Source organism: Camelus ferus, chromosome 15 (genome assembly GCF_009834535.1).
Source record: "Camelus ferus isolate YT-003-E chromosome 15, BCGSAC_Cfer_1.0, whole genome shotgun sequence".
Classification (NCBI taxonomy): domain Eukaryota; kingdom Metazoa; phylum Chordata; class Mammalia; order Artiodactyla; family Camelidae; genus Camelus; species Camelus ferus.
The window spans coordinates 5723801-5737612 of NC_045710.1; the positions used below are offsets into that span (position 1 = coordinate 5723801).

At 49.9% G+C, this 13812-nt stretch overlaps 1 protein-coding gene across 5 annotated transcripts in view; it reads left to right on the forward strand.

Moving 5' to 3' along the window:
• Nucleotides 1-13812, forward strand: part of ASAP2 (ArfGAP with SH3 domain, ankyrin repeat and PH domain 2) — a 147755-nt gene that overhangs the window by 57454 nt on the left and 76489 nt on the right. For 4 of the 5 annotated variants that reach the window (XM_032496988.1, XM_032496990.1, XM_032496987.1 and 1 more), the window contains exon 3: nt 6363-6508. In XM_032496988.1, the coding sequence (XP_032352879.1) occupies nt 6363-6508 (146 nt within the window). Of the gene's footprint in view, nt 1-1637; nt 1734-6362; nt 6509-13812 lie in introns of those variants that run through there. The other variant, XM_032496991.1, reaches the window with a different exon arrangement.

Genomic DNA, 13812 nt, shown 5'->3' on the forward strand with positions numbered 1-13812 from the left:
ATCTGAAAAAAAAGTATGTACCTGTATAACTAAATTGCTTTACTGTACACCTGAAACTAACACTGTAAATCAACTGTACTTCAATAAAAAGTAAAATTTAAAAAAAAGGGAAGAAGGCTGAAAGCAGTTTGCTGTGGCCAAGAACATACTCTGTAATGTAGCTAATCAAATCGCTTTGCCGACAGAGGGCATCTGTGTGATGGGATGTAAAGTTTCCAGAAGCGGGTGGTCCGCGTCCGGCAGGTGTAGACTACCCTCCCTGCTATGCGTGCCCGGCCCCTGGGGACTCCAGGCTCTCTGGAGGCCCTGCCACTTCTTCCACGGAGCCTCTGTCTCCTCTGACTTGGTCTTAGAGCCGCCCTGGGGTGAGAAGGAGCTCTTAGGATAAAGAGAGTTGGGTGAGGAAAGCACCTGGCAGCTCAGGTTTAATCTCATCCTCTCTCAGGTTCTGAAGGCAAATTCCTGTAAGATTCTCCTCCTCTGAGAAGTCCTTTCCTGTCACCAGGCCCCAGGAGGTGCACTCTTTTCCTCGGTGGTGCTGTTTCTCCCTCCTGTCACGGATACCACGTGGATGGTTATTGCATGCTTTTATCTTTTTCTTGCTAAACTGTGTATTGGCAGGTGCCAAGCTTTGTTCATCTCTGTCCCCTCCAGTTTCACTTGTCTTAAATGCAAGTCTTATCCTGTCACTTTACAACCTTCTGGGGGGCCCTCCATTATCTGGGATGAAGTCCTTCCTCTGGCCCCTGCCTGCCTCTGTAGACACGTTGTCTGTGGACCCTCCCTGTGCTCTGGCCTTACAGGCACCCCAAATTTCTCCAGTGTTCCTGTCTCTGTGCTGTACTGATTGGTGTGCAAGCCCCTCGGACTTACTGGAAGCTGTTCCTTGGCGGCAGGGGCCCTGCTCCATGAGTCGTTGTGTTTATTCATTAGTGCTTGCTGCCCGGTGGGCTGTCACTGTGATTGGATTTTATCCCAGTGTCCAGGGAAGTTCTTGACTGACGAGGGTATCCAGGAAATACAGGATGGATAAGTAAAAGGTTTTCTGTACTCTGAGCCTGTAATGTAAAGGAACAGAAAGAACCAGCATAAACAATACGTCATCCGGGAGATGAGTCTCAATCCCTCAGCCCTGGCCTTCCCTCCAGGTGAACCACTGGAGCAGTAGGAGTTTTACAGGGAGGTAACTGGGGTGTGCTCAGCCTTTCACGCAGACTTCTAGCTGTCCTTCTGTCATTAATATGGGGCAGGATCAAAGAATATGAGGTGACCACTGACAGAGTTTTCACATTTTAATAGTCAACCCACACCTTGACCTTATTAGCTCCATTGCTGGCTGCCTGTGCCGGACATAACCAGCCCAGGTGCGTCCCGTGTTAACACCCATAAGGTCTGGCAGTCTTCCCGTGGTCAGACGGACGCCCAGCAAAGTCTGGATGGAAATGAGTTTTGCATGAAGTTTTGAAAGTAGGAGGAGCACAGAGTGCTGGAGAGAGTGGGGGAAACGGCAGGTGGTGAAAGCCCAGGAGAGAGGCGTCTGTCCGCGTGCCTGGCCTGAGTGCTGGCCCGGGGGCTTGTGAAGTGGGGAGCGTGTTCTCATCAAACCCTCTCTGTTGGTAGGCGCTGTGTCTTGTCAGAGGCGATGCAGGCTCAGGTCAGGTCGCAGAGTCTGTCTCCGTCATGTCCACTTGTCCAGGAGAAGCCTGTACAGAGAACCGAGTAATCGAGCCCTTGTAGGTGACGTTTCCGATTTCTCTATTTTACTTATTCCTTATGTTGTTTTCTTATGAACTTAGTTTAGAACATTTCAAAAATTCAGAAAAGCAGTAGAACAAAGTCACAGCCCGGCCAGATCCCGCTCTTGGTTTGAGGTTGCCCGGGCTGCAGCCGCGGCCTGGCCAGTCAGAGCTGCCGCCTGGCCTCGGTCCTTACTCCCGCACAGTCTGTTCCGTCTCTGCAGATACCCCGTCGCAGAGGATACGGGGATGCACGGAAAGCACTGGCCTGCCCCTGGTCTGTCACCACGGTACCGAGCACCTGCTGTTTCACCGCCATGTTAGCGTTTTGATGTACTTTCAGCCTTTTCTCTACATTTTACTTTTTACAAAGTTGAGACTAAATATATAGTTCTGTGTCCTGCCTTTTTTAAAACCTGGCATTGTACCCTGAACATATTTCTCCATCATGATTTTAAGAGCTTACATAATATCCCATTTTGTAGAGATGATTGTCTTTAACCATTTCCATGTTGTTCAAGCTTAGTACATTTGCACTTTATCAATTGTTCTGCACACACAGCTCTGGTCACTTGATTATTCCCTTAGGGTACATTTCTAGAAGTGGGATTATTGGATGGCAGCCATGTTTTTTTTTTAAACTTTGAATGCAGATTACCGAATTGTGAACTGAAAGATTTTTATCTGGGATGACTAGAAATAAAGTTCTAAAAATGATTTTCTTCCATGCGGTGTTCACAGGGTAGAGATCCTGGTAAGCAGTGGGGATTATCTTTGACTCCAGGAAATTGCTTTCTCACGAGCTGTGTGTGTGGGTTAGATCTGAACCAGGTGACGCGTGGGGCCCGCAGCTCGAGGGGAAGTGGTGTCCTTTATGTTGAGCCGTGCAGATTATCCTGACATTAAAATTGTGCCTCACGTTTGAATATTAGTTACCACGTCATCTAGGGAGTGTCTTTGTAAAGCTGCCACTGCAGAGAACATATGTTCCTTCAAAGATGCACGTGCGACGGAGCTGTCCGTGTGGATGATTTACCTCCGCCTGACCCCCCGGTGGCCCGCCGTTGGAGGGTACCTGTCAGGGCGAGCGCCGTCAGGCTGCTCTGCTTCTCTCTGCTTGGGGCGCTTGGGGTGCTTGGGGTTCGGGTTCCCGGCGCGTGCTCTTGGCTGGAGGATTGTACATTCATGGGAGCCGAGGGCAGTGACTGTGTGATGAGCAAATGAGGAAATGCTTCCTTGCATGGCTGGAGGAACATGGGAGGACTGGGCCATCGGGAAGACTGAGTTCTAGTTCTAGAGCTGCTGAGAACTAGCTGTGTGTACTTGAGCAGGTCAGCACCCTCTCTGATCCTTTCAGGGTCCTTTGGACTGTAAAGACCCAGTAGTGGGCCTGGGTGGCCCCGGGGAGGGTAGGACAGTGAGGCCTGCGCTGCCCTGTGATGGCTTTGCATCGGGAGCTGGTGCAGGTAGGGGCTTGGACACTGAGCAAGTGTTCACAGCCTCTGAACACACAGGACTCCTTGCTGTCCCCCTGGGGTTGATACCTTCCTTCCTGGATCTCCTCTGTCTGGAAATTCCTGCCTGACCTTGGAGCCAAGCTCACGCATCCCCTTCCTGGCGTCTCTGAACCTTCAGCACCCAGCACATCGCAGGCCTCGTGCATGGGTTGGTGCATCAGTCCCTGGACGCTGGTCACCCTCATCTTTGTGTCCACTCCGGCACACCGTCCCACCCTGCTGCAGGGCTGGCAGTGAGGAGTGTATCTCCAGGTACGAGTGAAGGTGGGCAAAGGTGAACTGGCCCTGGGACCCTTCCTGTCCCTGGAAGGTCCGCGGGCCTCCCTGCGGTGCCATGGCCTGCTCAGTAGGAGTAGAGGGGCTGCCTTTTTTCCTTTTGGATCCAACAATTTTTGTGTGAACTATATGCACTCGGCCTTCTTCTTAATATTATTTATTTAGTTATTTATCTATCTATCTATCTTAATATGCTCATTATTTTTTTTAATTTTAATTTTTTAAAATTCAAGTACAGTCACTTACATTGTGTCAATTTCTGGTGTACCGCACAATGTCTCAGAGCTACAGTAATCCAAGCAGCGTGGTTTTGGCATAAAAACAGACGTCTCAGTCAATGAAACAGAATAGAGAGCTGAGAAATAAGCCCACAGACCTATTGTCAATTAATTTTCGACAAAGGAGGCAAGAATATACAATATCAGTCTTTTGAATGACAGAATCAAGTAAACTAAAAAGCACACAATAAAACCCAGCCCTTACGTCTAAACGTACTGTATGCAGGTGCTTACGTGCCTGCTTGGCTCCATGGTAGATTTTTCTGTGAGAGCCTCTCAAAGCCATCCCTTTGAGGGGATGGTGGGAAGCCCGACCCTTGTGTAGTGAGGGGTGGGAAACGGGAGGGCCACTGTGTTCGAGCTAGGAAGAGCGGGGTCTTGTCTGTGTTGGTCTCAGTGACTCAGAGGCTCGTTCTCCCAGGTTCCCCCCGCAGCACGGATTCTTGGATCTGGACCATTAATAAGAACCAGAGTTAACACTATATTTGAACAAGGGGGAGGTAGGGGAGCGAGCTCTTTTTAGAAGAACAGCTTTCACAGTTCTGTAAATAAAAGATGATAGACCCAGTTTGGGTTCTTTCCAGAAACTTTATTCCCAAGCCATTTATTTTAGGTTCCTGTTTTAAATTTAGTTTTGGCAAAAGGAAAATAAAGGCACTCAACTACTTTCTGCTCTTGAGAAGGAAAATCTCCAACTTGGGGTGATCTGGAGCAGTAGGTCAGTTAGCTAATGTGTGCTCTGGGGTGTTGGCTGTGCTTACAGTGGGCACCGTGCTAGGTGTTACAGGAGGACCTGGAGAGATGTTGGGCTGTAGGCATTGGCAAGAATTAAGCCCCCTGAACCCCACCTTATTCAGAAGACAATAAGGGATGATGGTCACCGCACCTTGTAGTGTCATTAGGTTAAATGGAACAGAAGGCTTGAAGGCCACCTAACAGACCTTTACTCAAAGCTGGTTCCCTCCCTCTTCCCTGGGGTGCTCGCCTTGGGCAGCAGTGAGGGTCCCTGCACATTGTGAAGGATACCACATGGCTCCCAGTGTGACTTTGGCTCCTGCATTCCTGTGTCTCTCCCCCAGTGGAGTGACATCATCACCAGACATCTGCTTGTGGCTGCCAGTCCCTTCCAAAACCACCCCGGGATCGCCCATGTCTTGACCACCAATTTTGAAATAGTTATAAAATAGCATGTGGTTTGAAGGGAACTGCCCTTTGCTGTTGACCATGTGTTCTAGAATTATAAGTAGAGTGAAATAGAAGGTGTAACTGATCAGCCTCTGAAATGGGATTTTGAAAATCTTAAACCCGAGTACTTTTGGTTTGGGCAAAGTAAGCTGTTTTGAGAATGAAATGCACGTGCATGTAGCAGAGCGAGAAGAGTGGGCTTTGGGATCAGACAGACGCGGGTTTGCACCCCTAGACCTGCCACTTTCTGAGGACAAGTTATTTGATCTCTTTGAGCCCCGGTTTCCCTTCAGCATTGTGAGCAGTAGTGCATGTCATACTTAAGTTGTTGTGAAGTCTAGAAAAATAGTAAGTAAGTCATTTGTGCTGAATACAGTTTACACCCGTGCCGCTGTGCTGGTGGGTGTGTGCTGAGTGTGGTTTAACTGGGCGGTTAGCCTTACGCCATTCTTTGAGTCCTGCCGTCACCTGGCGAGCATCGCACCGTGGGTCTCTGTCCTCCAGGAGGCTGAGCCCCAGCGAGAGTGAACATGTGTGTCACCAGGTCACACGTATTTCCTGGGAGGCATAGGCCTGGGACTCAGACCTTCTGAGGGCTCCCTGCTCTGCCACACCCTGTGTGTGTGTCTCTGTTTTAACTCTTTTGCTGAGCATAGTCTCAGAAATACATTTAGTGTGTCCAGAAATCTCAGGCTTTTTTTCTGAAACATTAGAAGATAATAATAGAAAAAAGGAAAAGGGCCTAAACGGTGAAATTAATGTTCTCTTGTGTTAGATCACACGGGAGCCCTAAGGCACCCAAGGGCCCCCGGAAGTTGCCCCGGAGGGCGAAGGGCCTGCTGGCAGGACGGGCAGACACACCGTTTATGGACCCTGGGGACCTGGTTCAGCACCAGGGCTGCCTTCGGCACATTGGCCCCCTGGGTACCCGGTGGTCAGGCCTGGCCCAGGCACCAGCAAAGCTGACAGTGACTTTACTTCCTTGGATAGGAACTTGGGGGACTGCAGAGGGCTCTTCAAGATCTGTATTTTGGTGAAAAGCTGCGGTGCTGAGGCTTTCTGTGGCCGCTCTGTGCCGTCCTCGCGATGGGAGCAGAATTCTGAAGAAGTGGGCAGCCTGAGAGGGCGTCTGTGACCCTGCCAGGTGGAGTTCACGTGCCGCCATGTTTGTACTTGGGGTCTGTGGCCGGCACAGTTGGTGGGGGCGGGGTGTCGGGACAGCAGAGTTATTTCTGTTCCTGGTGCGACTTGAGTCTTCTCCGATTTTTACTCTGTTCATGTGTTCGATTTTATTCACAAGTAAGCAGAACCCGGCAGGGGATGGGGCCCGGGAGTGGAGACCTTAACCTTGACTCTCGTTGCTGTTGCAGCCCACGTGGAGAACGAGGAGCAGTACACGCAAGCTCTGGAGAAGTTCGGGGGCAACTGCGTGTGCAGGGATGACCCGGATTTAGGAAGCGCCTTCCTGAAGTTCTCAGTGTTTACAAAGGAGCTGACAGCGCTTTTCAAAAACCTGGTAAGTGTCACGATTGTGTGCGGCTAGCGGGCAGCATGTGAAGTGCCTGCAGTTGCTTTAGTTGGGAGGGGAGCTCCCCGGAGGATAATTAAAGTGTGTTTGATAAATGAGGAATACATTTCATGGCTCAGAGGATACCTGAAGGAATTTTATTTTTTGTACACAGTAGGTCACCTTGGAATAAATTTTAGAGTGGTCATTTTTGCTCTAACAAGAATTTTTAAATTCGGCTCAGCATTTTAAAGGTGCACAGCTGAGGCACAAGATGAATAAATGCATTCATCTTAAGGGCTTCTGACTTCAGTTTTTAATAGTTTCTAAACTGTGGAGAATAGTCTTTTCTGGTAATTACAGTAGGCATTTAAACTTAAAATATTTAATAAATATGTTTCAGACCCTTTTCACACAGCAGGGTAACCTGTAATCAAAGCACAGAAGTTACCGTGAATATTTAAAGGCCTTTTATGCTCCCAAATGCAGTCTAAAAAAGTCTCCCTTTTTTTAAGCAAGTGGGAATATGGACTGAGTACGTCTGGCCTGCGGTAGGTGCTTGCCACATGGGGTGAATGGGGTTCTTTCGCGTACTTGGCTGCCCTGTGCCGTCCTTGTGGTGGGAGCAGAGTTCTGAAGAAGTGGGCAGCCTGAGAGGGCGTCTGTGACCCCGCTGGGTGGCTTCTTCCACAAGGGGAAGTACACTGGGGTAGTCCCAGGGTCTCTTTCCTGTTTTTCTCCCCCAGCTTCTCCCAAAGGTCAGGGACAACCAGACCAGGTCAAGAACTCAATAATGCTTTTGATGTGAGTCGCAAGCCAACAGTGTCTTTTTCATTTCTCCTGTCAGCAAGCTCATAACAAGTGAGCAAGTAGCTCATCGGTCTTGAAGGGGTGGTGATGGTGGGTTTGTAAGTCTGGCCTTAGAAGGGCAGGAATGAGGGAACGCCACGTATGAGTTAATAATAAGGAGGGGAAAGACCAGATCATTAAGGTTTTAGTCTCTCGCCCTGTCTTCACTTGTAAAATCTTTCAATTGGAAATGGTAAAATTACAAAGCCGTTGCTGTGCTGAAGTTTTTTCACTCGGGTTAATTTGTAATCTCTGGGGGCTTTTATCGAGTTTGTCGCTCGTTTATTTCTGCCCCAAACAGGCTGACAGCACGCAGACGGGACAGTGGAGCCCAGCCCCCTCTCCAGCCCCGCTCCCCAGACCCTGGCTGACATGCTTGTTAGGGTCTCACCATTGAGTCACAGTGGGGCTTTTTTTTTTTTTTTTTTTTTTTTTGACTGGAGAAACTGCATGGTCCCAGGGAAGAGCTCTATAGATGCTGACAAGTGGGGGGTCTTCAAGTGAAAAACCAGCCTGCCGCCTAATCTCCCAGCCCCTCGGCGGATAAGCCCCTTCCACACTCATGAGCCGCCAGCCAGCTGCTTAGTGCCTCCGTCTTAAATATGAATGAACGGCCTCCAGAATGAAAGAGACCAAAATAAACAGGGGAAAGAATTTGGAGGACACAGACAATGCAATGAGCAGAAGAAGACTTGAAAGACGCTCTGTTGAATTCCTCAGACAGGTCCGGGGGGAGAGTGGGTACAGCTTGTTGTTAAAGAAAGGGGGAGACAATTAAAGTAAGAAAGTATCAAACTGAAAGTCCTGTGAGAAGAGCTGGAGTGAAAAATGTCTCAGAAAATAGATCAAAAGGCCCAAAAAAGACAAAAAAGTAGGAAATAGATAAAAGATGAGTCAGGGATTAATCCTCAAGGTCCAGCATCCAACTGACTGGCGCTTCAGAAAGAGAATAGAAGACAGAGGAGGGTGCCGGGAAGGCAGCAGTACAAAAGTGGTTCCTGAGACTGAAGGATTCTGATCTGCAGATGGAAGGCCCAGGCCAGTAAGGGGAAAGGACCTGCCTCTGCTCTAAGGCATCTCCGTGTGAAATTGCAAAAGATCCTAAATGCTTTCAGAAAGCACACCGAGGGTGGAGCTGCACGATGGTGTTGCCCTCTTGACAGTGACCCTGGAAGCTTGGAGGCCTGGAGCGCTGACACTAAAAAATCCTGAGGGACGTAATTCTGACTTGGAGTTAGACCCCAACCTGAGCATAAAAGGAGAATTAGAGATGTTTCAGACGTGCAGGTCTCAAAAAATTTAGCTCCCAAGTGTCATTTCTCTGAATTGCCTAAAGGCTGTGCCTTAGCAGCATGAAGAGAGAAGCCAAGAAAGAGGAAGATGTGTGAGTCAGGAAACAGGATCCAGCCAGAAGGATGCAGTGAAAGGGGTCTGAGAGGATGGCGGAGAGAAGCCCTGGCCGGGCGACCAAGCAGCTGGCCCGCAGACCATCCGGGGTCTGTCCTGCACCTCCAGCGGCTCAGAGCTCCATTCGGCTCATCTCCCCCCGGCTTTTCTCGGCTGCGAAGTGGAGATGATAACGCGGGGCTGGCTTCGTCTGTAGAATGTAGCTAGTTGCTTTTACACATCTCAACTCATTTAACCCTCATAGCAACCCCATACGCCAGCTTCTGAACACGCGCCCCAGGGTGTGGCATCCGCGTCTCTCCACGTGGTGGGATCCTACATAAAATCAGTTGTACTCAGTTTTCACATGAGCGACTGCACAGTTAGACAAAAGTGGCCCCTTCATTTCTTAATTTTCTGCAAAACTAAAAGGGCAGGGCTTGGACATTGTGACGGGTGCATTGCCCACCACCCTACCCCCCCCCCCCCCACAGCTTTGCCACTTTGAGCACATCAGATATCCCCTGCAGGCCGAGTCCCCACCCTTCTCCCCCCTCCGCCCCCAGTGAGCAGGTCATCCATGGCCTTCACTTCCTGAGCACCGTCAGTGCCCTGAGCTCCGGGCAGGTGTCAGGTGTGTACTGGGTCTTCCTCATTCACTTAGTCCTCTTAACAGCTGCATGAGATCACCTGTGTTACCTTCCTCTTACGGGGGGCCCGAAGCCAGCAAGGGACAGGGGTGGCAGTCAAATCTAGATCTTAAAACTCAAAACCCGTACTCTTTCCGTTGCGATTATTTAAAGGAATTAAGGTCAACTCCATGGGGGGGGGGGAGAAAACAGCAGCAGGGAAGGCAGTGCAGGGAAAATGCAGGATAAAGAGGAACGCACAGGGGCCGCAACACTGCAGCCACGAGGCAGCCGGATGCCTCGGTTTCATCTTAGAGCAGAGATGGGAAATCCCTCCCCGCCTCGCCGGGCCAGCGTCAGGATAACAGAGATACGCTGGACAGGTGGCTTGTAAATTAGAAACCCGGCCCACAGGTGACATTGCAGTGTCGTTAAGTTAACTTCTTACAGTCTGGACCAACTAGCTTTCAGTCCACGTGCATGACTGCAGTTACAGCTTTTACTTTATGGAGAGGGGATTTTTGATCCTGTTTCCCAGCAAAGATCCAAGAGAGAGGGAGAATGTGTCTGACTTGTGCCCACGTTAGCACTCAGCAGGCCCGGCTTCTCAGGCCTGTGCTGCTATTGAAGCTACACCCGTAAGGAACGCTGCGGGGCTGCGTCTAAGATGCTGTCACTGAGAATGAGCTGATTATAGGAGAATTCTCCTTTTTTGGTATTTTGTATACCATTCTTACTCCTATTTTTGGTCACATCTGTCCTATCTCTTATTTTTAAAGCCTTGCTTTTGCTTTCCCTGAGGCGTTCAAAAAGCATTTCAGTTCTGCATGGCCAAGATTCTCAATTCTACCTCTTGTCCAGAAAGAATAATAATTACTGCCTACCTACTCTTCATCATGGAAAAATGTTTCTAAAGCAGTTGGAACATCTCCAAAGAAAGGCCAACTTAATATAAAGTGAGATTTTGTTACTAATGGGTGAGATTCTCAACTTCAGAGAGTCTGAGTTCTCTCTGTAGTCATGCAGGATAAAGGGAAAAATAAGGCAGCTACAGAAACGTAACATGTGAAATTAAGCTGGTTATCGAGTCAGCCTGGTCTCGCAGCTTCTATTCCTCTTACCAGATGGCTGTGAGGATCCTGGAAAGATTTAGTGAATGGCTGCATTAAGGTCAGTTACAGCTCTGTAGCCTCTGTCTCTGGTTTCAGAGGATTCCTCCTGAAATATGCATTGTCAGTCACAGACCCAGCTCCAGGTGAGAGCGGGGACCAGCGGGTGCTGAGCCCAGGGCGGAGTCCTAGTGTGAGAGCCGAGCGCGCCCCTGGGGCTGAGGGATGTGTCACTCGCTCATTTGGAAGGAGAAACCTGAAAGTCCTACTGACCAACGTGCACATAAGTCCTGGATTTTTTTTTTTTTTAACACAAATGATTGGAGGTAGAAGACTCATAGCCACAGAACGAAGAGCTGTAAGCTTCTGAATGGCTTTGTTCATGTGATGTGCGCGGCGCCTGGCGGAGAGGCATCCCCACCGCTGCGTTGGTAATAGGGCGGCAGGGCTCTTCCCAGCACCGCCGGCCCACACGAGCTGGTTCTCCACGTTAATAAAACTTATCTCATTGCTTAACACAGAGCTCTGCCTACCAGCGGGCCTCACCTCAGTACTCCCGCAAACTCCCTTCTCTTTTAACTTCGTTTTTGGGGGAATGTTCTGCACTTTAAAATGTCTTACATTCTTTTTTATTCAACAGGGGGACTGATCATAATTTCTTTTTGGGAGGAAGACTTACATCGGTTTACCCATAAATTAAGGAACTGTGCAGGAATTGAGAGAAACCCCCAGGGCCTGCTATCTGCCGTGTGGGACTGTCTGCCCCTAGATTGGTGCCAGACTCTCCGCCTTCCATTTTCGACATCTGCCCTTTGGTATTCTGACACTCTTTTCCCTGCTAACTGCTGGATTTGACCACCCTTGGTGCCTTTTTCCGCAGCACTGTGAGCTGGAAAACGCAATGACCAGTTTGTTAGGCTTGTATGCAGAGGAGGCGTCTGTGAGCTTTGAGTGAGGAGGGCTTGAGTGCTGGGCTTCCCTTGGGGAATAGAGTTTGTGGATGGACCTCATGACAGTTAATTTGGACACTAGAAACCTCTGCACCAATGATTTCACCTGGCCTGATACACAGATGGAAGTTCTTTGAGACTCCAGACTTCAGCACTGCAGGCTGCTTCCTACACTCACAGATCACTAGCCAGAATGAAAGCGTCTCCTCAGTTTGACCAAAACAACAAAAGCAGTAAGGCTGACGTCAGAGCCCTGGGTTCTGGTTGTGGCACGGCCACTACTGTGTGTAAATTATACTTTGATACTTTTTTTTTTTTTTTTGGAAAGGCAGTGCCACCTCATTGTAGCCCCAATAGCTCACTGACTCCTTGAGTCAGAGAAGGTGGGAAAAGCCAGGGATGAGTGGGCAGCCCAGCTGAGAAAGTGACTGACAGCCTGCTGGGGGCACTGGCTCTGTCACTATCCAGGCAGTGAGCACTAATTTCTCCACTTTTATTAGCATGCTGTGGGTACCGTGAGGGCCGCTGTAGAAATGCCACAGCACAGAGGGTGTAGCCCCGGGAGATGGGCAGTGACTCCCACGGCTGTGGTGCTTGGGTCCCTGGGGGGAGGTGGGGCAGGGGGCTCTAGGGCTCTCACGAGGTCCGTCTGCCCACAGGCACGTTGCGGAGTTTATGAACACATTCCTTGCACTTTAATGACTTCTCATGTGCGTGGAGGACATGCTGTTAGAAGACAGTCATTTGAAGCGTTCATGAACTCGGATGAGGGTTTCATTTCTTCAGTCATCACGTATTCTCTCAACTGCTGGCTGTTAAAACGACAACTGCCACGATGTAGGAGGCCTCAAACTTTAAAAAAAATCCTTTGCCAAACCTAAAGGATAACATGCGGACAGGCTGGAGCAGAGGATGTGAAGGAAGGCGGAGGGTCAGCAGCACCCAGGCAGCAGAGGAGCAGGAAGAGAAGCCCTGATGAGTGACTCTTGGCTTCGGTGACCAGGAGGCCACCATGACTTTCCCCTGACTCTGCTGCAGGAGCCAGAGGAGAGACGGCAGGTGCTCATTGCTCTTGGGGGAGGTTGATAATGGAAGAGGAAAGTGAGAAAGGGAAGGTTTTTATGATAGGAGGGACTAAACAAAACAAAAAAACTAAAAAAAAAACCCCAAAGTGAAACAAACAAACAAACAAAAGAGACAGACAAACAAAAAAAAAAGCCTGTTTCTAGGCTCCAGGGGAAGAAGCTGGTGGCTGGAAGAGGTGATGTCTGGGAAGAGAGGGGGCTGTGAGCTGTGGAGGTTCTGCATCCTGTTTTGTCGGTCATGGGCTCGGCCAAGACAAGTCCGTGCCTCTCTGGGACCTGGAGATAAGTTCTCGATCCAGTTTCTTCATGTGCATTCCCCTTCGGGAATTTCCACTGTGTATTAGTCATTGCTTAAAATCTCTTAACTTGACAAACTGCGTCAATACCTGTTTATTACAGATTCTAGCTTACAAAGCACCAGGACAGTTTATGTCATTTGCACCCCCAGGAGCCTCGTCTAGCCCTCACAGTCCTTGCCTTGCCCTCAGGTGGAGTCCCTGGGGATTCTTAGAAATGCAGACTCCCAGGTCCTTGTCCCCTGGGCCTGCTGAACCAGAATCTCCATTTCCGCAGGGTGTGAGTCAGCACCGTCAGTCTGAGAAGCATTGCCCCAGAGCTGAGGTTCTCAAAGTGCGGTCCCTGGGCCGGCCGCACCAGCAGCACCTGGACCTTGTTGGGGAAGTCGGGGCCCGCCCATACCTGCTGAGTCGTGGTCCTCAAGTTCAGCGCAGCTGCAGCAGCACCTGGAGGGTTGCTAGAACACTCCCTGTTGGGCGAGTAAATTCCCCGGTGATGCTGACCTGGATGGTCGGGAACCAGCTGCCCTAGAGGACAGCCGGGTAAACTGCTTCCAGTTCCTCCCTTGAGATTGCGGCCAGGGCACCAAGGCCTCGAGGAGGCTGGCCAAGCGTCTTCCAACCTCGGGTTCTGGGAGGTAGTCAGTTTGAAAAGGTGCTTTCATTTTTGGTGGGTGGCTTGAACATTTTAACATCACTTGTGGGTTTTTGAAGAAGTTATGGGTTACATGAGCCCTGGGTTCTTCTGTGCTGCCCTCTGCCTCTCGGAGTTGGCCATACACGGGTTCTCCGCACAGCTGTGGCAGGCTGCGGTGTGTGGTTTCCTCATCTTCTCTCTGGTGGAAAAGGGAAAGGGTCGCTCTATTCTCTCCACTTAGAACCTGGCAGATCAAAGCAGCACGACTGCCAGTGACGCAGCGTTAAAGGCAGAAACCAGGTCAGCTGTTTCCCCTCTTTCTTCTGGTGTGAAACTTGCCAGGTTTTTGGCAGCTGGCTGGCTTTGATCTTG